The 24395-nt window shown below is 43.3% G+C and overlaps 1 protein-coding gene across 1 annotated transcript in view; it reads right to left on the bottom strand.

Moving 5' to 3' along the window:
* Positions 1 to 22466, bottom strand: part of LOC144531397 (echinoderm microtubule-associated protein-like 6) — a 44754-nt gene extending 22288 nt beyond the window's left edge. The window contains exons 1-22 of the mRNA XM_078271502.1: positions 20847 to 22466; positions 16039 to 16198; positions 15491 to 15589; positions 13993 to 14061; positions 12945 to 13130; positions 12302 to 12437; positions 11275 to 11476; positions 10985 to 11122; positions 10110 to 10366; positions 9061 to 9270; positions 8121 to 8288; positions 7552 to 7658; positions 7198 to 7298; positions 6869 to 7055; positions 6684 to 6789; positions 5301 to 5394; positions 4926 to 5026; positions 3450 to 3652; positions 2085 to 2196; positions 740 to 867; positions 485 to 626; positions 46 to 198 (exon numbers count right to left, since the gene is read on the bottom strand). Of these exons, the coding sequence (XP_078127628.1) occupies positions 46 to 198; positions 485 to 626; positions 740 to 867; positions 2085 to 2196; positions 3450 to 3652; positions 4926 to 5026; positions 5301 to 5394; positions 6684 to 6789; positions 6869 to 7055; positions 7198 to 7298; positions 7552 to 7658; positions 8121 to 8288; positions 9061 to 9270; positions 10110 to 10366; positions 10985 to 11122; positions 11275 to 11476; positions 12302 to 12437; positions 12945 to 13130; positions 13993 to 14061; positions 15491 to 15589; positions 16039 to 16198; positions 20847 to 21043 (3256 nt within the window). The 5' untranslated portion in view covers positions 21044 to 22466. The remainder of the gene's footprint in view (positions 1 to 45; positions 199 to 484; positions 627 to 739; positions 868 to 2084; positions 2197 to 3449; positions 3653 to 4925; positions 5027 to 5300; positions 5395 to 6683; positions 6790 to 6868; positions 7056 to 7197; positions 7299 to 7551; positions 7659 to 8120; positions 8289 to 9060; positions 9271 to 10109; positions 10367 to 10984; positions 11123 to 11274; positions 11477 to 12301; positions 12438 to 12944; positions 13131 to 13992; positions 14062 to 15490; positions 15590 to 16038; positions 16199 to 20846) is intronic.
* Between the last annotated feature and the right edge of the window lie 1929 nt (positions 22467 to 24395).

A 24395-nucleotide genomic window follows, 5' to 3' on the forward strand; every position in this document is an offset into this window, starting at 1 on the left:
TAACTTTGAAGTCCTGGTTATGCTCAGCGTGCTGCGTTCAGGTACCTCGGGAGAAGCAGATGTCGGAGATGAGTTCCCGGCGGTGGTGGAAGGTCACCATGTCCTCCAGCGTGTCGGCGTTCACCACCAGGAAGCAGCCGTCGTTCAGACCCACCGCCAGAGCTTTACCGTCGGGGGAGAAGGCACAGCACCGCCCGCCTGACAGGAAACAAACACACACACACACACACACACACAGACACACACACACACACACACACACACAGTTTATACACAGAGATACACACACACACACAGTTTACACACACACACACACACACACACACACACACACAGTTTACACACAGAAACACACACACACACACAGTTTACACACAGAAACACACACACACACAGTTTACACACAGAAACAGTTTACACACACACACACACACACACACACACACAGAAACACACACACACACACACAGCTTCATGTTTTCACCCTTCTTGAGTTTGCGGACGGCGACCATGCGGTGATTGGCTGACAGCTCCCAGATCCTCAGAGTTTTGTCGTCGCTGACGGTGGCACAGACAGGAAGTAGAGGGTGAGCTGCCAACCCCCACACCTCCCCCTCCATGTGTCCCTGAACACAACACACAACACAAACAACAACGTTAGAGACCGTGTCACTGTCTCTGAGACTCGTCTGATGAGATGAAAACCCTGGCGTGACATTGATGTTTGAGAGAGTCTGACCTGAACCAGCAGCGTCATGGGGCCACTCTTGTCAATCTCCAGGATTTCTCCGTTCTTGGTTCCCAGCAGGATGTGACCGTGTCCCAGCGTGATGGCTCTGATGGACGGGTTGTCCTCCAGCAGCAGACCTGAAACACCACGCACAGACACAGAGACATTGAGACATAAATACACAAAGTCACAGAAACAGAGACACAGAGACACACATATTATTATTATTATTATTCTACACCAACAGCTGCACCTCCAGTCACCAGTCTGTCAAGCTTCTGAAGTTTGCAGATGACACCTCCATCATCAGACTCATCTCTGATGGAGACGAGTCTGCCTACAGGTGGGAGGCTGACCACCTGGTGACCTGGTGCAAGCTAAACAATCTAGAGCTCAACGCTCTAAAGACAGTGGAGATGGTTGTGGACTTCAGGAAGAACCCAGCCCCACCTGCCCCCATCACCCTCTGTGGCTCCACAATTGACACTATGGAGTCATTCCACTTCCTGGGAACTACCATCTCCCAGGACCTCAAGTGGGAGCTGAACATCAGCTCCCTCGTCAAGAAAGCACAACAGAGGATGTACTTCCTGCGGCAGCTGAAGAAATTCAACCTGCCAAAGACAATGATGGTGCACTTCTACACAGCCATCATTGAGTCCATCCTCACATCCTCCATCACCATCTGGTACGCTGCTAGCACAGCCAAGGACAAGGGCAGACTGTTCTCACATCCTCCATCACCATCTGGTACGCTGCTAGCACAGCCAAGGACAAGGGCAGACTGCAGCGTGTCATTCGGTCAGCAGAGAAGGTGATTGGCTGCAATCTGCCGCCGCTCCAGGACCTTTATGCCACCAGGACTCTGAAGCGTGCTGGAAAGATTGTGGCCGACCCCTCCCACCCCAGACACAAACTCTTTGAGCCACTCCCCTCTGGCAGGAGGCTGAGGTCCATCAGGACCAAAACCTAATGTCACATGAACAGCTTTTTCCCCTCTGCCACTAGCCTTATTAACAAGGCCCGGAAACCACCCCGACTCTCCCCACACCCCCCCCCCCCCCCCTCTGGCTTTACATGCCACTGTACTTAATCTTACTAGAATTCTTACTCTCTTATTTTTAATACATTCTGTGTGTGTATGTATATATATATATATATATATACTTATATTGTTTGTTCTGTTTTAACCTGCTTGTTTAACTTATTTTAGAGAATGTGTGACGTGCACCAACACCAAAACTAATTCCTTGTATGTGTAAAAAACGTACTTGGCAATAAAGCTTTTCTGATTCTGATTACTTCTACGTCTCCTGGCCCATGAAGACTAATCAGTAAGAAAGGAGGATGAGACCTTTAGAGGACGGAGACAGTGCTCCTCTCTTGATGGCGTACGTCTTCAGACATCTCTCGAACATGTCGTCCCAGAGCTCCACGATGCCGTCCTTCCCCCCCGTCACAAAGCCCTGCACACACAAACAGCACTCAGCACCTTCCCATGCACACCATGATCACACGCTTACTCTCAATACGGCAATACTCTGAATGTGATATTCAGGAACAGAAGTACCGTTGTCTACCTAAAAGAGTACAAATGCTTGTCCCAGGAGAGGTACCCTTTTTAAAGACAATTGTGTACCCTTTTATTTCATTTTGTACCCTTAAATTAGCCAAAAGGTACAGTTTTGAACTCGTAAAAAACAATACTGTACTCTAAAGGAAACATATTAAAAAGTGCACCTGTACAGAGATGTTCTTGTCTCGTACCTCCACTTTTGAGTGTGTACAAGTCATGTAGTTCTGTTTGGATATTCAGAATAAATCCTTTTTCTGAATGAATCATTTTCAGATGAAGACGTGTGTGATATTTTGGTATTATTCAGGTTTTAGAAGCATTCTTTGGACATGTTTACAGCTCATTCAGAATCTGCGTCTCAATCTGGGTTTTTACTGCAGTTTCTGACAGTTTACGGCCTCTTGCCTGTTTACAGCAACCGACAGTTTGCAGGGCTGCGGTAGAGATGCTCGGCCAAAAGAAAAGAAGGACAAACACAACATCTCGGTCTCTCTGAAAAATTCATTGATCAGTATAATCGGCAACTATAAAAATGTATAATATATTAAGCATATAATTAAAGGGGCAAGCATAAGATGTGCACCTTTGAGGTATAGACAGGTGACGTCTTGTGTCTGCCAGAAAGAAATCACAGGTTCACCTCCCCATAGCCACATCACTGCACATGCAGTTACCAGCTACAGTCAGAGACTGGCACAAAGCCAAAGCCTGAGGCAGTTGGCGAGGGAGATGCGAAGTCAGCTAAAAGAGAGCAGAGTCAGCAATATGACATCAACAAGGGACTTCCCTAAGAAGGAGGTCCTTAGACTCAAACGTATCCAATTGGATTTTTAAGCAGCATGTCTTGAAAACTTATTGGAGGATTTCTTTTGAAGGGGGAAGTCTCTTTTGGCAGATATAAGGCGACACCAGGCAAAGGAAATGTTCAGTAAGCTGTCCGTAACTTACTCTGGTTTTATGTGTGTTGAACTCTTTTCAAGCACATTAACCTTCTAATTCTAAGATTTTAAGGGAGTTTGTCATACTTACATACATACATATTTGAAGAGAAACAGGAAAAGTATTTGAAAAGGGCAGCTGGCGTTTGGGTCCGAGCCATTAATCTGGCCTTGGCATCGGATCTATAATTTACAACAACATTACCTTGTCCAGGGAGCACATGGCAAACACGGGGCCGTCGTGGGCTTTGACGGTCTTGATGAGCGTGGTGTCTCTCCAGATGTAAACGTCTCCGTTAGTCGCTCCGGAGAACACCAGGTCCTCTGACCTGCCGTAACAGGCCGACATCATCGTCTCCTGTTTCCCCAGGTTCCCGAAAATCCCCCGTTTAAATGTCAGACCGCCACCTGCAGGACCACAGCGTGACCATCACTCACTCATCCAAAATGAGTTCTTTTTCATCAACAACCATACAATAGAGGAGGGGAACACAATTTGATTTATGTACCGTATGTATCGTTTATTCCGCTGATTTTAAAGAGGTCCCATGGCATGAAAATGTCACTTTATGAGGTTTTTTAACATTAATATGAGTTCCCCCAGCCTGCCTATGGCCCCCCAGTGGCTAGAAATGGTGATAGGTTTAAACCGAGCCCTGGGTATCCTGCTCTGCCTTTGAGAAAATGAAAGCTTTGATGGGCCGATCTGGAATCTTCCCTTTATGACGTCATAAGGGGAAAGGTTACCTCCCCTTTCTCTGCTTTGCCCGCCCAGAGAATTTGACCCCCCCATGAGAAAGAGAGAGACATCATGGCTTTCAAACGAGCAAAGTGGCAGTTGGTCAAGACCACACTAAGACCACTAAGGTCTATATAAAAGAGACTTCAGATACAGTATTAGGGGACCACTAAGGCCTATAAAAAGAGACTTCAGATACAGTATTAGTGGACCACTAAGGTCTATATAAAAGAGACTTCAGATACAGTATTAGGGGACCACTAAGGTCTATATAAAAGAGACTTCAGATACAGTATTAGGGGACCACTAAGGTCTATATAAAGAGACTTCAGATACAGTATTAGGGGACCACTAAGGTCTATATAAAAGAGACTTCAGATACAGTATTAGGGGACCACTAAGGTCTATATAAAAGAGACTTCAGATACAGTATTAGGGGACCACTAAGGTCTATATAAAAGCATCCAAAAAGCAGCATGTCATAGGACCTTTAAAATAGATTCTCTTCACCAGAATGTTTTTACAATGATTCACCTAAATATATTCTGTGTATCTGTGTAACTTGTAGGTTGTTTTTGCTGCTTTTGGAATTTTTTTATGCATTTTTTCACTGTTAATTCTTACGCTTTTGAAGCATTGTTTTTATACTTTTTTGTGACACGTTTTTTTTACACTTTTCAAATTAGGCATACTTTATTGATCCCCTGGGGTAACAGGGTTACATTCTAGAAAAGGAATATATATATATAATTATAAACAGATAAATTATAAGAAAAGTAAATATAAGACATTTAGTTGACCAATCAGTAGAATCTTCTTGTTGTCTAACTGATAACTTCTGAACTTCCTCTTCATCCACAGCACTAACCGGAGGATGAACAAGTGCTTCAGGTCAACAGGAAGTAAGGAAACAGTAAGTGAGGAAGAGGAAACCGAGTTTACCTGAATGTTGCCAGAACTTGATGTGTTTGATGCCGACAGTCACCAGTTTGTCCATCCTGAAGGGGTTGCTCTTCACCACAAAGGTTTTCTCTTTGTGACCCCTAAAGGAACAGAAAACAGCTTAAAGTCTGCTCTTAGTTTCAGATTGTATTATTATCAACAAGAAAGCTCACGTTCAGACTCAAAACAACATGTTAGTCCGTCTCTCAAAAGTTTCTGACTTCCTTTCTGTCTGTGTCTCTCAGCTCCAAGCTTTCACTGTTACGCAGACGATACACAGCTCTATCTGTCTTCCAACAGGAAGGTGAAAAGGTTGGAAAGGTGAACAGATAAACAGGGTAACGCGTAAAAAGGTAAAAGGGTAAACAGGTGTACCTGGCCTTGGCCAGCCTCTCTCCTTTCTTCCAGTCCCAGATGACGATGGAGTGAAATTCATCGATTCCCACCGAGATCAAACTCTTTCCGTCCGCTGAGACAGAGAGAGAATGAAATACAAGATGCAAGATATACAAGAGAGACAAGATTAAAAAAAAGATGAGATACAGAGACTTTGACATTAGAAGCTGCATTTACAAAACCTCACACACAAAAACTCCTCTCACTGTGACTTCCTTCTTTATAAACTGAAATCTGTGAACACACAGTGATTCTGGGATGAAAAATGGTGCCTACTTGTTCATAATAATGTTGTCAGACACTTAGAATAATAATCTGAGTCTGTCAGCAGCAACAACAGAACTTTTAGTGACTCTAACTGCTGCTGAACATTAGTCCTGTAGGGTAACATTACAGCTTGTTACTAACTGCTGCTGAACATTAGTCCTGTAGGGTAACATTACAGCTTGTTACTAACTGCTGCTGAACATTAGTCCTGTAGGGTAACATTACAGCTTGTTACTAACTGCTGCTGAACATTAGTCCTGTAGGGTAACATTACAGCTTGTTACTAACTGCTGCTGAACATTAGTCCTGTAGGGTAACATTACAGCTTGTTACTAACTGCTGCTGAACATTAGTCCTGTAGGGTAACATTACAGCTTGTTACTAACTGCTGCTGAACATTAGTCCTGTAGGGTAACATTACAGCTTGGTTCTGGTTTAATACTGGACCAGTTTCAGACTCTGTAACCAACAGCCCAGATCATGGCTGCCGGTTACAGCGTTCTCGCTCAATACTGGACACATTTCAAAGATTGTTGTTACCATCAGACACTTAGACACACAAATAAAGTTACCCTTTAAGTTTAGGAACTGTAAATTATTTCTGTCAGCTGCTGTGCACTCTTCTGCTTCTAACAGTAGCGGTGGGGGAAAAAATCAATACAGCATAGAATTGCAATATTTTCCGTGACAACACTGTATCGATACACAAACGCAAAGTATACACAAAGTATCAATCTTTTATCATATATGTGTTGGTCAGTTTGTCTGCTGGACAATCCCATTTTGCAGCAATACAATTGAAGTGAGATGAACAAACAGAGACATTTATCTTTTTAGAAAAAACAGATGTCCCCAAAGTTTCCTTTGGGGACATCATTTGAAATTGGAAAAAGGTAATAAATTGCAATATATCGCAGAATATTGCAAAATGTTTAAAATCAAAATAATATTGTATCGTGACATAAGTATCGTGATGATATCGTATGGTGAGGCCTCTGGTGATTCCCACCCCTTGATGACGGAAGACAGAGATGTTTAAAAATAAAATGAGGCATTCGAAAACTGATTTGGATTTCGATTACCATGGCAACGTACCTGTGAACTCCAGAGCACACACCCCTCTGCTGTGGTGTCCCTTCAGCAGCGACAGACACTTCAGAGTCTGGACGTCCCAGACGTGGACGGCCGGGTCTCTGCCAACCTGAACACACAGACAGCCAATTAGAGTCTCAGGCAGTCTGATGCTAACACACTGCGCTCTGATTGGCCGGGGGGCGTACCTGAGCGGAGGCCACGTAGTCTTTGAGTGGGTGCACGGTGAGGCTGAGGATGTCGTCGTCGTGGCCAAGATAAAACCTCTGACTGTGCTGCAGGCGGCTGTAGACGACGGCCACGGCCGCCACGTGGTACACCACCTCGCCGCTCTGACTGTAGAACAGGTTGTTACGGCAGTCAAAGCCCCGGTACCTGCAGGAAACAGGAAACAAGACCGCCACAATAAAGGTCACTTCATGCAGAAAAACAGAGCCCTGCAGCAGGAGTACGGAGGACGTTGCCGCTTTGTTTTTAGCTCCAATAGTTTTAGAGAAAGATTGGTGTCTGTTTTTACCCATGAACAAACTGCAGACGAAGCCCCTCCTCCGGAGCTTTCTGACGCTTCAGGGAACCAATCAGCTTCTTCCTGAGCTGAGGAAGGTCCTCCTTATACACCTGCAGAGAGAGAGACAGGAGAGTCAGACAGACAGGCAGACAGACAGACAGGCAGGCAGCTAGGCAGACAGACAGAGAGAGAGACAGACAGAGAGAGACAGACCGACTGACAGACAGACAGACAGACAGACAGATACACACACACACACACACACACACACACACACACACACAGACAGATAGACAGACACACAGAGAGACAGACAGAGAGAGAGAGAGACAGACAGACAGACAGACAGACAGAGAGACAGACCTGACGTTCGTAGCTGGTCTGAGCTTCCTGTTCGATGTCCGAGTCGAGCTCCGGGACGTCCGACACGTCTGAGTCTGACTCGCCGCTGTTGGAGTCGGCGTAACCCTCTGAACCAACAGGGAATAATACTACTTTCAATTTGACTGAAAATTATTATCTAAAATAACAAAACTGAGGAAATGTATCTACATGAAAGTGACACATTGTTTAATAGTTTCCATTTTTCCAACGTTTTTGTCAACCATTAAATACATTTTCAACTATTCTGATAATCCAATTCAAGTTTGAGTCATTTTTTTTAATGTAAAAACAGGTAAACGTGTGTGATGTCAGCTTGTTAAATGTGAATATTTTCTAGTTTCTTCTCTCCTCTGGGACAGGAAACTGAATATATTTGAGTTGTGGACAAAAAAAGACGTGAGGATGTCATCTTGGGCTTTTAGGAAACACTGATCCACATTTTAGAGACAGAACAACTCATCCATTCATCCAGACAATAATCCACACATTAATCCACCATGAAGATAATCGTTATAATTGCAGCCAGAAGTAGTAACCCTCGGTGTTACCTTGGAGGAGGGGCTCCAGGACGCCGTTCATGACGCCCTCGGGCAGGAAGCGCCACTGGAAGACGGCATGGTCGGCACCACCGGTGCTGACGACCCACTGCAGGTCGTTGGACCAGCGGACGTTGGTCACATGGGCAGAGTGGCCGATGTACTTCTTAAACTTGGCTCCTGTTGGAGGAAGAAGACGCAGAGAGTTTACAGAGTAAAAACAAGACGCAGTTTGATCCGACAGCTGCGAGAAACAACTCTGCTACAGGAACATTTGATCAAATCTGAATCCCCTAGAAACCCTATCCAATCTGTTTGGCTTCAGCTGACAACATTTCACAAGCATTTAACGTTATGAATCGGGTTGGGTACCGAAACCAGTTCTTAAACGATCGAATGACGATGCAGATTTCGGATAGATACTGATATCTGACCGCTCTAGCTTTTCTAACGTTTTAGACACCGATATGGTGATAATAATGGTTCAAAATGATGTGAGAAAGAGATGCAAACCGAATACAAAGAGACACAAAATATATGGAGAAATTGCTTTTTTTATAAAACAAAAATGTAACATTTTCTTGAGGAAGGACGCCTAACCCCCCCCTCGCCCCCCCCCGCCAAAATGCACACCTACTGTAAGTTTTCCACAAATTGAGGGAAAAACAATGTATGCCAAATCAAAACGTGAATGCTATTGGCTCCAACATTGCTGTTGTGATTGGTTTAAAGAAATGCCAATAAACCAGAGCACGTTTTTCTCCCATCCAGGAATGCTGTGTGGACTAGACAGACCTTCCTGTGCAGCGCTGCGGAGGAAGGTCTAGACATGAGAGACTTGTAACTAACTATTTGTACAGGACAATAACAGTTGTAGACTTCCGACCTGGGTTCCTCTAACTGAAATGAAGTTGAAAAGGTTTGGAGGTTCCCTGAGAGGTTGCAGACCGACCTTTCTTGAGGCAGGGGAAGCGGAAGAGTTTGACGAGGCCGAGGTCGTCTCCGGTCACCAGCGCCGCACTGCTGTAGTTGGCGTCAACAGAGTTCACGTTGGTGGCGTTGGAGTATTTGGGCCAGATGCCGTTCACCTCCGAGCCGATGACGCCAGTCCACGTCATCCAGTGGATCGCCTTCGCCTCCTCTTTAGGAACCAGCTTCCCGGCTGCAGGACACAGGAAACAGGACACAGGAGTCAGGACACAGGACACAGGACACAGGAGTCAGGACACAGGACACAGGGCAAAGGACACAGGACACAGAACAAAGGACACAGGACACAGGATACAGGAGAAAGGACACAGGGCAAAGGGCAAAGGGCAAAGGACACAGGACACAGGACAAAGGACACAGGACACAGGACAAAGGATACAGGACAAAGGGCAAAGGACAAAGGACACAGGACACAGGGCAAAGGACACAGGGAAAAGGACACAGGGCAAAGGACACAGGACACAGGGCAAAGGACACAGGACACAGGGCAAAGGATAAAGGACACAGGGAAAAGAACACAGGGCAAAGGACACAGGACACAGGGCAAAGGACACAGGGAAAAGGACACAGGGAAAAGGACACAGGACACAGGGCAAAGGACAAAGGACACAGGGAAAAGGACACAGGGCAAAGGACACAGGACAAAGGATACAGGACACAGGACAAAGGACTCAGGACAAAGGACACAGAGCAAAGGACAAAGGACACAGGACACAGGGAAAAGGACACAGGGCAAAGGACACAGGACACAGTGAAAAGGACAAAGGACACAGGGCATAGGACACAGGGCAAAGGACACAAGGAAAAGGACACAGGGCAAAGGACAAGGGGAAACATAGCAGAAGATATTCCTTTTTAAACCAAACTGGCAGTGGAAATGTAGCCTTATACAGAGTTAGTCCTTTTTTTCACATCGCTTATGAAGGCCATCACAATTATTATTGGCTTTTAAAGGAACTTGGCAACCCTCAGCTGCCGTTACATGTTACATGCCTCTGAGTGATTTGGTACCTGGCATCCTGTAGAAGAGGCGCTCTCCGACGCCATCGTTGGTCTGCAGGAAGCGACTGTCCACCGACCAGTCCAGGTGGGTGATGAAGGACGCCGAGCGGCTGCACTCGCCCACCTTCTTGTAGCGCTGGCCGACAGCGTAGACGTCCACCAGCCCGTCGTTTGACCCCACCGCCAGGAAGGAACCGTCCGGGGAAAACTTCAGCTCGTGGATTACCTCCTTCCTGTCCTTGATGTGCACCACCTCCGTCATGTCCCTGGGGAAAAACCTTTGTTACCTCAAGTTTGTTCACATTTTTCAATGTTATAAGGGCTTTCTGCTCTTTCTTTGTACAGGTTAGTTTAGCAGATGTCTAACATTAGACCCTTGAAGTAAAGACCCAGGAAACCAGAGTAGAGTGTATGGCTTTTAGTAATCTTTCCAGTTTTTGTAAAAAGACTTAGACCTTCAAAGGGTGGGTTTGGGTTTGGTGATACGAGATTTCAGGCTGTTTCATGTTAAACTAAAATGATCTTACTCTTTAACTAAAAGGTCTATCTCTGTAGGGATCCATCCCATAATGTTGTCAGACACTTAGAATAATAATCCGAGTCTGTCAGCGGCAAAAACAGAACTTTTAGTGACGCTAACTGCTGCTGAACATTAGTCCTGTAGGGTAACATTACAGCTTGTTACTAACTGCTGCTGAACATTAGTCCTGTAGGGTAACATTACAGCTTGGTTCTGGTTTAATACTGGACCAGTTTCAGAGATTGTTGATTGTTCATTGTGTTAACATCAGACACTCAGTAACAGAAACATGGGAACATAGGGTCCAGGTTGACTACTTTTTAATAATCAGCACTATTGTTTGGCTCGGTATAAATGAGGTCACCTGACGCGCAGCACGGTGAAGGATCCGTCCTTCATGCCCAGAGCAAGTTGAGAGCCGTCGTTGTTGAAGGAAACACTGCGGACTGACTCCTCCATGTTACAGCGAGCCAGCAGAGTGTGGTCAGGGAGACTCCACAGCCTGAGAGACAGACAGGCAGACAGACAGACAGACAGACAGACAGAGAGAGAGACAGACAGAGAATAACTTGAACCGATTAATCGATGATCAAACTAGTAGCCCATTAATATAGTAATGAATTAATCTTAGCAGTAAATGTGTCTTGGACAGACCTGACGGAGCGGTCGTCGCTCCCGGTGACGGCGACCGGCTGTTTGGGGTGCAGGTCGAGCGCCCACAGCTCCCCCTCACTGTGACCCTGCATCAGCAGAACCGGTTTGTCCCGGTCCCGCACCATGACCTCGAAGATCTCACTGTCCTGCGTCCCTGCCAGGATCCGGTCCGCTTTCCAGCAAACACTGCGGATCGACACGCCTGAAACAGAAAACACAAACTGACTGGACGCACACTGGATCAACGGTCAGAGAGGAAACGTTTAGCTTCACATGTGTTCGCTCCGGTTTGGTTGTGCAGAAGATAATGAATTACAGTCCCTCCAGAAAAACGTGATTATGCAATCGCATAATTCAATGCATAATCAGCCAAAGACGGCATATTTATGCGGGGGGCATTTTTTCAAATACGCCGCACTTTCGCCGCATAAATTGCCGATTTCTGCACAACATATGCGGGGCTTGCATGATTTCATAATCCCCGCATTTTCGTTGCAAAAAAGTCACACATATATCTTAGTAGAAAGATGAAAAATGAGAAAACATGAGAAAACAAGAGCAGCCATTTTCCCCTGTTGCCATGGGAACGTTATGAAGTGACTACGCGACGTGAACATCATCGAGAAGCTGCAAACCCCGCGATGAAGCCACGATGACACCACAGTTTTTGAAAGTTCCCGCAATATCATCGCATAAAATTGCATAAATATCCCGCATATTCCATCACATTTTTTAAGAAAACGTGACGCATAATCAAGGATTTTTGCCCAAAACAATCACAAAAAAACTTTGCATGTCTCTGGAAGGACTGGAATTACATAACAGTTTTTAGTCAGTATATTTTTTATTTAATAGTTCACAACTGTTTGATTCATTCTGCGGCTCTACTTGACAGGGCTGGAAGCAAGAGTTGCAAGTGTAGCGGCAAGAATGTGATCCCTCACTGGCTTCCCAGCAATTCAACAAAGCTTATTGTTTACTGAATCAAAAAAGCCACAACAATAATAACAGATTGTTTAATTCTGACCTTTGTATCCCGTCTCGGCCTCTCGCAGGTCGATCTTGGTGATGGGTTTGAAGTCAACGTCCCACAGTCTGATGCAGCCGTCACGTCCTCCTGTGGCGAATCCTTCCTCGCAGGCGTGCATGCTGAAGATCCCGGCCTGAACAACACGTCGCAAACAAACAACAATGTCCCATCAGTCCTGCTGCTTACGCCGCCCGTCAAGTCTGAAACTGCATTCAGCATCTCTAATCTGAAACTCATATATTATTTTGTTGTTAACACTGTGACATTACCAACAGAAAAACACCTGGGATCCAGTTTGATTTCGTGCAATTCTGAATTAATTTCTCATAACTTAATTCTGAGACTTTATTTGACCTTCAGACTTTTTTAAGCTGTGTATTTTCCTTCTCATTGACTATTTATTTATTATGTTTTATGTCTTTCAAAAGGGGTGAACTATTTTAAAAATATGTTCTGATCAAAATCAAACAATCAGAATCAGAAAAGGGTTTATTGCCACAGTCAGCTTACATGGAATTTGCCTTGGTGTTTGGTGCATACATAAATAAACATATTGAACATTAATATGAAATAAACTATAAATACAGAAACAAATATGTATAAAATAGCAGTTTAGCATAGAAAAAGGAAACGCGTGTACCCCGTGTGCAGCCTGTACAGTCCTGATCAGAGTGATTCCTCTCCACACGTAAACGTCTCCGTTCAGAGCTCCGGAGTACGTCAGCTCGTCCTTGGCTGCAGAAACACACAGGATGGTCTGTAGGTCGCCCGTCTTCCCAAAGATCCCTCGCTTCGGAGTCAGAGCGTTCCCACATAGAGTCCAGAACTACGGATACAATTCATTGTTTTTGTGTCATATCAGACATCTTGTGAAGCAAATGCATTTTTATTAGGGCTGTCAATCGATTAGAAAGTGTAATCTAATTAATTACATTCTCTGTGATTAATTAATCGAAATTAATCGCATACATAATTAACGGTGCCTGAACCGATCACGTCGGTTCAGGCTGCTGTTGAGTATAGTGTTAACTAGCTAGTGGTAGGCTAACGTTAGCTGCTGTTGAGTATAGTGTTAACTAGCTAGCGGTAGGCTAACGTTAGCTGCTGCAGAGTATAGTGTTAACTAGCTAGTGGTAGGCTAACGTCAGCTGCTGTCGAGTATAGTGTTAACTAGCTAGCGGTAGACTAACGTTAGCTGCTGTTGAGTATAGTGTTAACTAGCTAGCGGTAGGCTAACGTTAGCTGCTGTTGAGTATAGTGTTAACTAGCTAGCGGTAGGCTAACGTTAGCTGCTGTTGAGTATAGTGTTAACTAGCATCATGTGCAGCGGTGTTTGTTTTTCAGAGCAGCAGAGAGAAGAGCAGACATATCAGTGGAGCCAGATTTCAGTAGCCAGGGTTGGCAGGAAGTAAATGTTCCAGTTAATGATCCAGGCAGAACATTCTCGTCTCCTCCTTCATTTTACAGTCCAATGGTGCTAGAACGGCTCCGGGTCAAACCTCAACATGGAACGGATTCATCTGCGTTATTTTTTTTTACGCGTTATTTTTTCTCTGATTAATTAATCGAAATGAAAACGTTATTTTGACAGCCCTAATTTTTATACTTTATATCTTAATCAAGCACTTGAAAAACAAACAACAACTCTTCAGGTAGTAAATGATGAACTTGATTTAAATCTGTCTCACCTTGATGTGTTTGACTCCACAGCTGACCAGACGGCTGGACTGAAACGGATCCCAGGCCACATCAAAGATCTGCAGAACAGAAAGGAATCATCTTTATTTCTGGAGCACATTTCAAAATCAGAATATCCAAAGTTCCCAGTATCCCCGGAGTTCCCAGAGTCCCTATAGTTCCTAGGGTTCCCAAAGTCTCTAAAGCCCCTAATGTCCTCAGAGTACTTCCAGAGTCCCCAAAGTTGTCACAGTTCCTAGAGTTCCCAGAGTATTTAAGAGTGCCCAGACTCCCTATAGTTCCCAGAGTCCTTATAGTTCCCAGAGTCCCTATGGTCCCCAGAGTCCCTATAGTTACCAGAGATCCTATAGTTCCCAGAGTTCCCAGAGTCCCTATAGTTCACAGAGTCCCTATAGTTCCCACAGTCCCTATAGTTCCCAGAGTCCCTATAGTTTCCAGAGTCCCTATAGTTCCCAGAGTCCCTATAGTTTCCAGAGATCCTATAGTTCCCAGAGTTCCTATAGTTCCCACAGTCACTATAGTTCCCAGAGTCCCTATAGTTTCCAGAGTCCCTATAGTTCCCAGAGTCCCTATAGTTTCCAGAGATCCTATAGTTCCCAGAGTCCCTATAGTTTCCAGAGTCCCTATAGTTTCCAGAGTCCCTATAGTTACCAGAGTTCCCAGAGTCCCTATAGTCCCCAGAGTCCCTATAGTTCCCAGAGTCACTATAGTCCCCAGAGTCCCTATAGTTTCCAGAGTCCTTATAGTCCCCAGTGTCCCTATAGTTCCCAGAGTCCCAATAGTTTCCAGAGTCCTTACAGTTCCCAGAGTCCCTATAGTTCCCAGACTCCCTATAGTTCCCAGAGTCCCTATAGTCCCAGAGTCCCTACAGTTCCCAGAGTCCCTAGTTTCCAGATGTCTCAGAGGAAACAAAGTTGGATAATTATGAATAATCCAGTACACAGATATCATTAAACTTATTTTTTTCTTTTTACAAATAAACCAAAAGACTATGAGGACGATCTTGGGCAGAGAATAAGAATATATTTTTTAAATCCTACCCTCTAAACTAAAAAATAAATCAGGTTTGAATTGAAATCTATTACTTTGTTTACAAGATATTTTGTCAATGCTACAGAAGAAACCAAGAAGTGCACCTTTGAATGGACGGAAAAAACAAAACTCAGTGGAGATGCTTTTGACTCATCCAGCCCGTAAAGAATTCATAATCAGTTTCTGATTGGTTTTGGTTACACTCAAACGCTGAAGCTCTGAAATTTAAAGCGTCATCTGGACTGAAAGCAACAAAAAAAAACTAAATTAAGATATTAAGATTTTATAGAAAAAAACTTAAAAGATATTAAGCATAAACAAAACATTAAAAATGATCTCTGTGCTTTCTGCTTCCCAAAAAAGCAAAGCATTCATGTAACTTGGGTTGAGCTGTAACTTGTGTTTCAGCTCCAAATGCCTGAACATAAAGAGTCAGTGTGAATGAATGAGTCGTACTCTGTCTGAGTGTCCTGTTGCCGTGGCGAGGACTCGTCCTCTCCTCCAATCCCAAACACACAGAGTGTTCTTGGCGTCCAGACCGACCGACACCAGCCGCTACAAAAACAAACACATGAGAGTTGAGTAAGATCCATTTAGTTTTACTTTGTTTACTGATCCATAGGTAAACGTAGCTCCGCCAACCACCAACACTATGACCACAGGATTGGACGATGATATCAGTCGTAGTGACGTAAGTTCAGTCAGTATGTGAGTGTGTGGAACATTTTTATATATTGGAGTTCCTCAAGGCAGCATCCTGGGGCCTCAAGTGTTCCCAAAAATAGAGTTCATATGTGCAACAATTATTTGCATTATCAATTAATCTACTGTTTACTTTCTAGTCCAAACTTTGAAAGTTTTTGAGAAAAAAGTCAAAATATTTTGAGTTAACAGTCAGTTGGGTGTACAGACAACTATCCCTGGAACACTGTGGTACTGAAAAAAAGTTAAAAACATTAAGAACATGGAGAATGTGACATCATCACAAGGGGGTGTGGCCTGACCTGTCCATCCGAGTCGAAGGCCAAACAGGCCACTCCGTGTGTGTGGACGTCCCTCAGGATGGACACCGTCTGCATCGCGTACGTGTCCCAGACGCAGATGAATGGGTCTTTACCCACCTGACCCGTCGCCACCTGGATCTTATCTGGATGGATCGCCAGACTGTGAGACAGACAGGGAGACAGGCAGGGAGAGAGAGAGACAAACAGATGGGGAGACAGAGAGAGAGACAGACAGGGAGACAGACAGAGAGAGAGAGAGACAGAGAGACAAAGAGAGAAAGACATGTAGACAGAGAGAGAGAGAGAGAGAGAGACAAACAGACGGGGAGACAAAGAGAGAGACAGACAGACGAGGAGACAGGCAGGGAGAGATAGAAAGAGAGAGAGAGAGAGAGACAGAGAGAGAGAGAGAGAGAGAGAAACAAAGAGAGAGAGAGACAGAGAGAGAGAGAGAGAGACAGAGAGAGAGAGAGAGAGAGAGAAACAGAGAGAGAGAGCGAGACACAGGGAGACAATATTAAATAGAAAATGTTCCTTCAGTAAAAGTCTGTAAGTATCATCAGGAAAATGTGGTTAAAGTATTAAAGGTAAAGAACAATCTTTTTTTGGGGGATTTTAGAAAGTGTAAAGGATCAACCAGCTGTGTGTTTAATGGTCTGATCATCTCAGCTGACTTGTAGTCGATATATTGTCGGCTAGTTTACTTTAGAATAAAACATCAGATTTATAAACTACATGTGTTTAGTGAGCAGTAATCTTAATGTGTAAAGTAACTAGTAACTAAAGTAACTAGTAACTAAAGCTGGAACAGATGAATGTAGCGGAGTAACTAAAGTAACTAGTAACTAAAGCTGGAACAGATGAATGTAGCGGAGTAACTAAAGTAACTAGTAGCTAAAGCTGGAACAGATGAATGTAGTGGAGTAACTAAAGTAACTAGTAACTAAAGTAACTAGTAACTAAAGCTGTAACAGATGAATGTAGTGGAGTAACTAAAGTAACTAGTAACTAAAGCTGTAACAGATGAATGTAGCGGAGTAACTAAAGTAACTAAAGCTGGAACAGATGAATGTAGTGGAGTAGAAGTAGAAAATGGCATGAAAAGAAAAGACTCAAGTAAAGTACAAGTACCTCAACATTTTGACTGAAGTACAGTACTGGAGTAAATCTACTTAGTTACATTCTACCACTGACCACATGTGTGTCCCTGTCAGTTTTAAAAGCTCTGATTTAAAACAAGAGGACAGAATTAACCAGTGGACTCAGCAGCTTCTTCTCCGGCTGTCAGGTCCTTTCATGCCGTGCGACTCTCACTCCGACCCCCCACTTCCTGCCTCCGTCTCTCTCAGCCAGCGGCGTGTTCGCCTGGTTTGGTGCTGAACCAGGCGAACACGCTGCTGCTGCCAGTTTGTGTTGCGTTCAGGGACAACTCTGTACTCTGAGCTCCAAGCTTTGGGGACATCATTTAATTTATTACTGCACATTAGACAAGTAATTACTGGAATTGTTGGGTCTTTGTAAATTATTATTATGAGTGTGGTCTAGACCTCCTCTATCTGGAAAGTGTCCTGAGATAACTCCTTATGATTTACAATAAATAAAATTGATTTGAAAGTAGAACTTTATTTGGAAATTGGGGGCAACGTTTCTGTAAATGTGCCAGTGTTAGCCAGCCGGCTAATTTTTTAACTGTAGTCCTTAAACCAGAGCAACATTATATTTATATATATTTTAGATGAAAGTCGGAATATTTTGAGATAAAGTGGGTTGGATGTACAGATACTATCACTGGATTACTATGCTATAGAAAACTATACTTTTATATTTAAAGCTATAAATCATCAGTTAATAATACATAACTTTTACACATAAGCCTGTACTTTCTTTAATTTTAAATCAACATCCATCCCCCTCTCATAATATATATATATATATATATATATATATATATAAAATATAATTTAACAAACTAGTACTGTACAAGAAATAAATAGCTAAGTACATCCAGATTAAACCAAGCACAGTGAAGTCAGAGTCTCTGCAGGAAGGAATGCAGTGGTCTCCAAAGTCTCCAGAATCTGTCGGACTTATGATTGAGGTCATAAGTCAGTTTCTCCAAAGGGAGAAGAGCCGATATCTGTGACAACCACATATCGACCGTTGGGACTTGCGGGGCAGACCCCCTCAGTAAAATACATTTTTTTAGCTAGAAATAAAGGCATTATCAACAGATATTTGGTGTCCGTGTCAAAAGGATTTTCCAAAGTATGGTTTAACAGATAAAATGATGAGGATAATGTAAACTGTTTACCGATAACCTCCTGGACCACAGAATGAACCTCTTTCCAAAATGTCTGGATGCGATCACATGCCCAGAACAGGTGAAGAAATGTACCCTTGTGTGTTTTACATCTACAACAAAGATTTGTGGGGAAACATTTTCTGGAGGTGTAAAATAAGTCCTATGGAAAAACTTAAAATGGTGTTCATGTAAAGAAATCAAAGTACATTTTGGGAAGATTCCATTGCAAATCTTGGTCCAATCTGCAGAGCTAAATGTGACCTCCAGATCACATTCCCACAGTGGCTTCAGTGAGTCATAGGCTGAAGCAGTGATGGACTGGTAATCTGGCATTTGTGCAGATGCCAGAGGGGCCGCGGGCCCTCATGGGCCGTTTGGGCCGGCCGGCCAATCAGAGAGCCGCATGATTGTCACAGCCATGCGGCCCCTTAATTGTAAACGGCGGCCCATATCATTTCTGTCGGCCCCTTTCAAGCATCAATAATAAAGTTCTTTGGCCAAACGATAGCCAAATTTGTCCAAATCCTTCACACCTAGTAATAATGTAATCTGATCAGTATTTATAGCACATATGAGTCTCTCAATATCACAGTCAAGGTTACCCTCTACAGTCACAAACTTTTACATTAGTCGCTATTATTTTGTAGCAAAATTCCTTATTCAGATCAGATGTTCAGAAACGTAAACGTGCATGGTTTGAAATAAAACAAATCTACCTGCATTTCTTTTATTTGAATATTTGTTTGCAAAAGTTCAAATGTAGCAATGACTTTCAAGACCGAATCGAGTAGACCGCGTCTACGTCTTTATACATACGGTCTGTCTCAGAGTGGTTGTTGGAAGTTGAAAATTGGAAGTTAGAAGCTATACTGTTGACAAAAAAATTAATCGAGGCATCAAGCGACACGGGGGGGGGGCAGAGAGAAAGAGAGAGAAATATAAGAGAGCACTGTTGGCTGACGTTGAAAAATGCTGCAAACTGACTCATTTGTTTTTAAAATCAAGAGCAGCTTCAGCTAGCATTAGCGCTAATACTGCTAGCATGTTAGCGACACATCTGAGCCAGCACACCAGAGAGAAAGACAAGACAGTGAGGAATATGAGGAAGAGGAAGAACAAAACGAGCAAGAGGAGGATGAAGAGATAGACATGGATAATGAATCTATGGAAATAGCCAACACAGAACAACAAGCCTGCTGTGGGTCTGAATGTGGATTACCTGAAGCAACAGAGATGTGGAGGTACAGTAAGTTTGGCTACTTCAGAATATTATATCATTATGGAGCGGCTGGCTCTGATGATTTATTCTTTTTTTTTATATGTCTATGTTTTGGTGCAGTTGTTTATAGCATGGGAGTTTACCTTCACCATCACTGGGGCTATCAAAAGTGCGTGTTCTTTCCGTGCATCAAAAGTTGTATCTGCCCCCCCCCCACCGGTGGAAATGCCAGGGCCGTTTTTTGTTCCCAGTCCGTCACTGGGCTGAAGAGTAGAGTACAGCAGTAGAGAATGAGTCTTTGAAAGCAGCCCCTTAACCCTTGTGTTGTCTTCCTGTCGACCATGCTACTTTTGGTTTTTCGGAGTCAAAATTTTTCAAAAATGTCAAAAATGTTTTGGTCGTCTTTGTTTCAACACTTTTGTTGCTTTTCCTGATATCTTTGTCACTTTTTTGACATTTGTCACTTTCCCAACGTTTTTGAAGCCTTTTCCGACATATTTGTCACTTTTTTTTTTAACGTTAACAATTTTTTTTCAAATGCTTTCAAATGGAACTAAACACCCAAATTCAATGTAGTCAACTGATCGTTTATTTGACTTGTTAAGAGCGTCGTATGGAACCATCCACATTTACTTTTTTGACAGCTTAGTTGAAAGAAACCCAAATTTATGATATAGAAACTTTTTGAAAATGGGTCAGATTAGACCCGAGGACACCAGGGGGGCTAGGAGACCAAAGTGGCGAATATATGGCGGAGATATTTGAAAAAGTCCTTACGAGGAATGTCAAAATCCTTTCTAATTTGCTCAAATGGCTTTACAGATTTAGAAATCAATAGGCCTGTGAGATCTGGTAGGCCCTTGGAAACCAGGAAACCAGGAAACCAGGAAACCAATACTCCTGATCTGCACCGGAAGGTCAGGATTCAATGCCAGGGGCAACCAGGAAATGCAGGAAATGCATTTTCTAGTAGTTCTAAACATTACATGTCATTTAGCTGAGGCTTTTATCCAAAGACACTTAGAGTTTCTACATATGTCAGAGGTAACACAACTCTGGAGCAACTAGGGGTTAGGTGCCTTGCTCAGGGACACATTGGTTGATGTATCACAGTGGGAATCAAACCCAGGTCTCCCACACCAAAGGTATGTTTCATATCCACTGCCCCATCACCACCCCCCCTATCTATTCTTACAGTATGTGGAAACTGAGTGTGTGTGTGTGTGTGTGTGTGTGTGTGTGTGTGTGTGTGTGTGTGTGTGTGTGTGTGTGTGACGCCCCCCTCACCTGATGATGTCGTCGTTGTGTCCCAGGTAGAACTTCTGCGTGTGTTCCCGGGTGTTGTAGACCACGCCCACGCCGGCCACGAAGTACACCACCTCCTTGCCCGCCGTGTAGTACAGGTTGTTCCGACACTGGTGACCACGGTAACCGTGGATCCACTCCAGCCTCAGCTGGCAGCGCGGCGCCGTCTTATCCGACATGGCAGCTCCGAACTCAAAACATTAACACTCCACAGAGTCAAAAATATCAATGTCTGACGGGCCCCGGGCAGGGCTGTAGCATCTGTGTCCCGATGTCTGTCACTGCTAAGGCTGCTGGGAGCTGGAGTCCATCACTATAGTCTCTTCAACTGAGCAACATCCAACTACACTTCCCATAATTCCAAGCTGCAGCCTCGCCGCTGCTAACGGTTGTTAGCCGAGCATTTTAAACAATCTAAATGGAAAGTCTTAATGTCCCAAAAACTGTCCGATATGTCCTTTTTACTTTCTTTCACGTTTTGGTTTTCAGTCTAAAACGTGTTCCTGAAGGCGCGGACTGGCCCTTTAATTCTGCAGGTGTAACCTTTAAAGAGGACGGACATAAATCTCATTTTGTTGTCAGCATTCACACAAAACGTCAGCTGTTCCGAGTCAATTAATTCAACTTTATTTAAATATTTCAGAAAAAAGTAGAAAGATAAACTCTTTAAATAGAAAAGTTGTAATATTTCTGAGATATTTTAGTGTCGGTGGGGAAACGGGCTCATCAGTTATTAAAGTAAATATCTGAACACAAATAACCCAATTAAATCATGTTAGTTGCAGAAAGTTCTCAGAAGTTTTTGCTGTTTCACAGAAACATTAATAACAAAATCCAAACAGATGATCTGAAATCTGATCCATAAAGTCTTTGAATTGTTTCCGGTCTTTTATTTCATCTTTCCTAAACTGTACAGCTTCATACCCTGATGGTTTTATGACAGCTCAGCTTTTAATTGTTGCTGTTTTGTGAAGCACATTTGAAAAGTGCTCTATAAATGTTGTGTTTCTGCACAGCTGTATGTATAATGTGAATTAAAATGTGCTCTGAGCTTCTTTAAATGTGACAGCAGCTACAGGAGCCTGCAGGAACATTTTTAATAACAGAAACGTTTTGTCGAACTAACATTAAATAGCCCAAACCGGAACGTTCCCGGAATGTTTTCTGAAGGTTAAAGCAGGAATATGCCGGAACACATGAGAGGAAGGTTTTAGTGTTTAGTGAGAAGGTCACTATACAGAATAAAGCCACATGTCCTGCTGTCACAATATTAAAATGAGAAAGGAAAAAAAATAAATCTACGTTCCGTTAACAATATAAGGATAAAATAACGTAATTATAATTACACAAACGAAGCTTCTGGAGGCTGAAATCTGAGGAAATCCCTCCGCCGTCTGTTCGCTGTTTCCAGTTAAAATCCGGAGATTACAGCGCCGATTTACAACCGTCAGTCCGCATCCAGAGGAACCAGCAGACACCGACTGCACCTGCTGCTGGAGGCCGGCGGAGAGGCGCCTAAACCCGGCAGAAATCTGCGGCTGCTCCGCGGCTCACAAATAGCCCGGAAAAAAAACAGAAAAATGATGAAGGAAAGTCGGGATATTAACGGGAATCCCAGGGATCACCGACACCGTCAAAATGGAAGGATCAACACCACCACCTCCTTTTTTGGATTTTCAAAATAAAATACGCTATGGCTGGCATTTCAGTTTAACAGGATAGATCTTTATTGTCATTATTTCACAACAACGAAAAACAGTTCAGCAGCTCTCAATGTGGCCGTTTAAATAACAGACCAACAGAAATATAAGATATAAAATAACAAACATAGTAGCAACAACAACATTTAATTAGTAAAATTATAAAAATAAATATGTAAACAATATGTAAAAATATGTGATTCATATGTGTATTTTGATGACAATGTATCTGACTCTGATTCATTTATTTTAAAATGCGTTTTATTTTTGGCCCAGGTTCCGGTCTCCTCCGCTCTGACAACCGCGAGCTTCCCTCCTCTCTTAGAGCGTCGGCTTCATGAATCACTACAGCGCTCGGGAGCCCGCGCTGCATGATGGGAGGTGTAGTGTTTCAACCAGCAGGGCACAGGAGGATGAAGATAAGACAGAATCAGAATCACTAAGGAGTTATCTCCACAGTAGTTACCCTCCGTGGGAGTTTTCTTGGTGACATCGCTGCATACTTACTGTGGCAATAAACAATTTTTTTTGACAATAAGCATAAACAATTATTAATGAGTGCAGAATGTAAAAAATGTCTAGACTGTGCAAATGGCAGATGTATAGTCTGAAGGTGCAAGAAGAAAACTATCAGTCTAGTTATTAAACAGGAATCAACACAGATCATTTGTCCCTGTTACCACTGGTCTCATGAATACGTCCATGTCATTTGTACCGTGAATGCTTGTTATGTTGTTTATGCAGAGCCAGGCCTAACCAGTCTTGTTTTTCTTTATCTATTAACTTCTCTTTCCTCATCTGGACTGCCAGCTCTCCTAGCATTTTCCTCCACTGCCTACACCACGGGCCGGCCCCGTGTGCATGAACTGCTGTCTTTTATTCTCTGCTAGCTGTAGAAAGATTAGGGGATGATAAAGTTAACTTAACAGGTAGTAACGGGGTTACATAGAGGTCACCCTAAAGAAACAGTGTTATCCTTTTATCCTTTGTGTCCTGTTGCTCCTAAAATCAAAGAAAATACATTTCAACATTGCACATGCAAGTTAAATATCTGAAATAAACTAATCAAACTTTGGGTCAGACTAAAAGCTCAGCCAGTTTCACCGACCCTGTCTGACCAGTTCAGGGACATGACTATGGTTGAAAGACAGGGCTTAGCCCCCAGGTTATGCAAACATGGGCTTGCTTGCTACACACTAAAATATCCCCTTTCCTTCACCTCAAGTAAACATAAAGTTAACAAGTCATTAACAGCAACTTACAATTTCACTCACCAGTCACCTATGTTTGTGTGTGTGTGTGTGTGTGTGTGTGTGTGTGTGTGTGTGTGTGTGTGTGTGTGTGTGTGTGTGTGTGTGTGTGTGTGTGTGTGTGTGTGTGTGTTATTGTCCTTAGACAAAGCGTGATAGGCTAATCATTTGCACCATTTAGTCCCATTTAGTTAACTTACCAGCATATAAATGCTGCAACTGATAATATATTACTTGATAATTGTTTCATGCCTTTTAGGTTTTACAATTCAAAACAGCATCAGAACCAAATAGATGTTTTTCTTCATGAAAAACTATTTATTTGCGGTAGAAGCTCACAGAAACCTCCGAGAACAAACCTTCGAGACAAGCCCCAATTAAACCGGTAAGGTAACATAACCTGACTTGTTCAGGTCCTATCCCCTGACCAATTGGCTATCCTGACCTTAACCACTTGAGGTCAATGCCTAACCCCAACCAAACGAGCTGTTATTGAAGGGCGGGTCTTGTTGTGGCCTCCGGTACTTAAACAAAGAGCACTGGCATCCTCGGACACAGACACCAGACTGAAGAGAAGAGAA

Source organism: Sander vitreus, chromosome 2 (assembly GCF_031162955.1).
Source record: "Sander vitreus isolate 19-12246 chromosome 2, sanVit1, whole genome shotgun sequence".
Classification (NCBI taxonomy): Eukaryota; Metazoa; Chordata; class Actinopteri; order Perciformes; family Percidae; genus Sander; species Sander vitreus.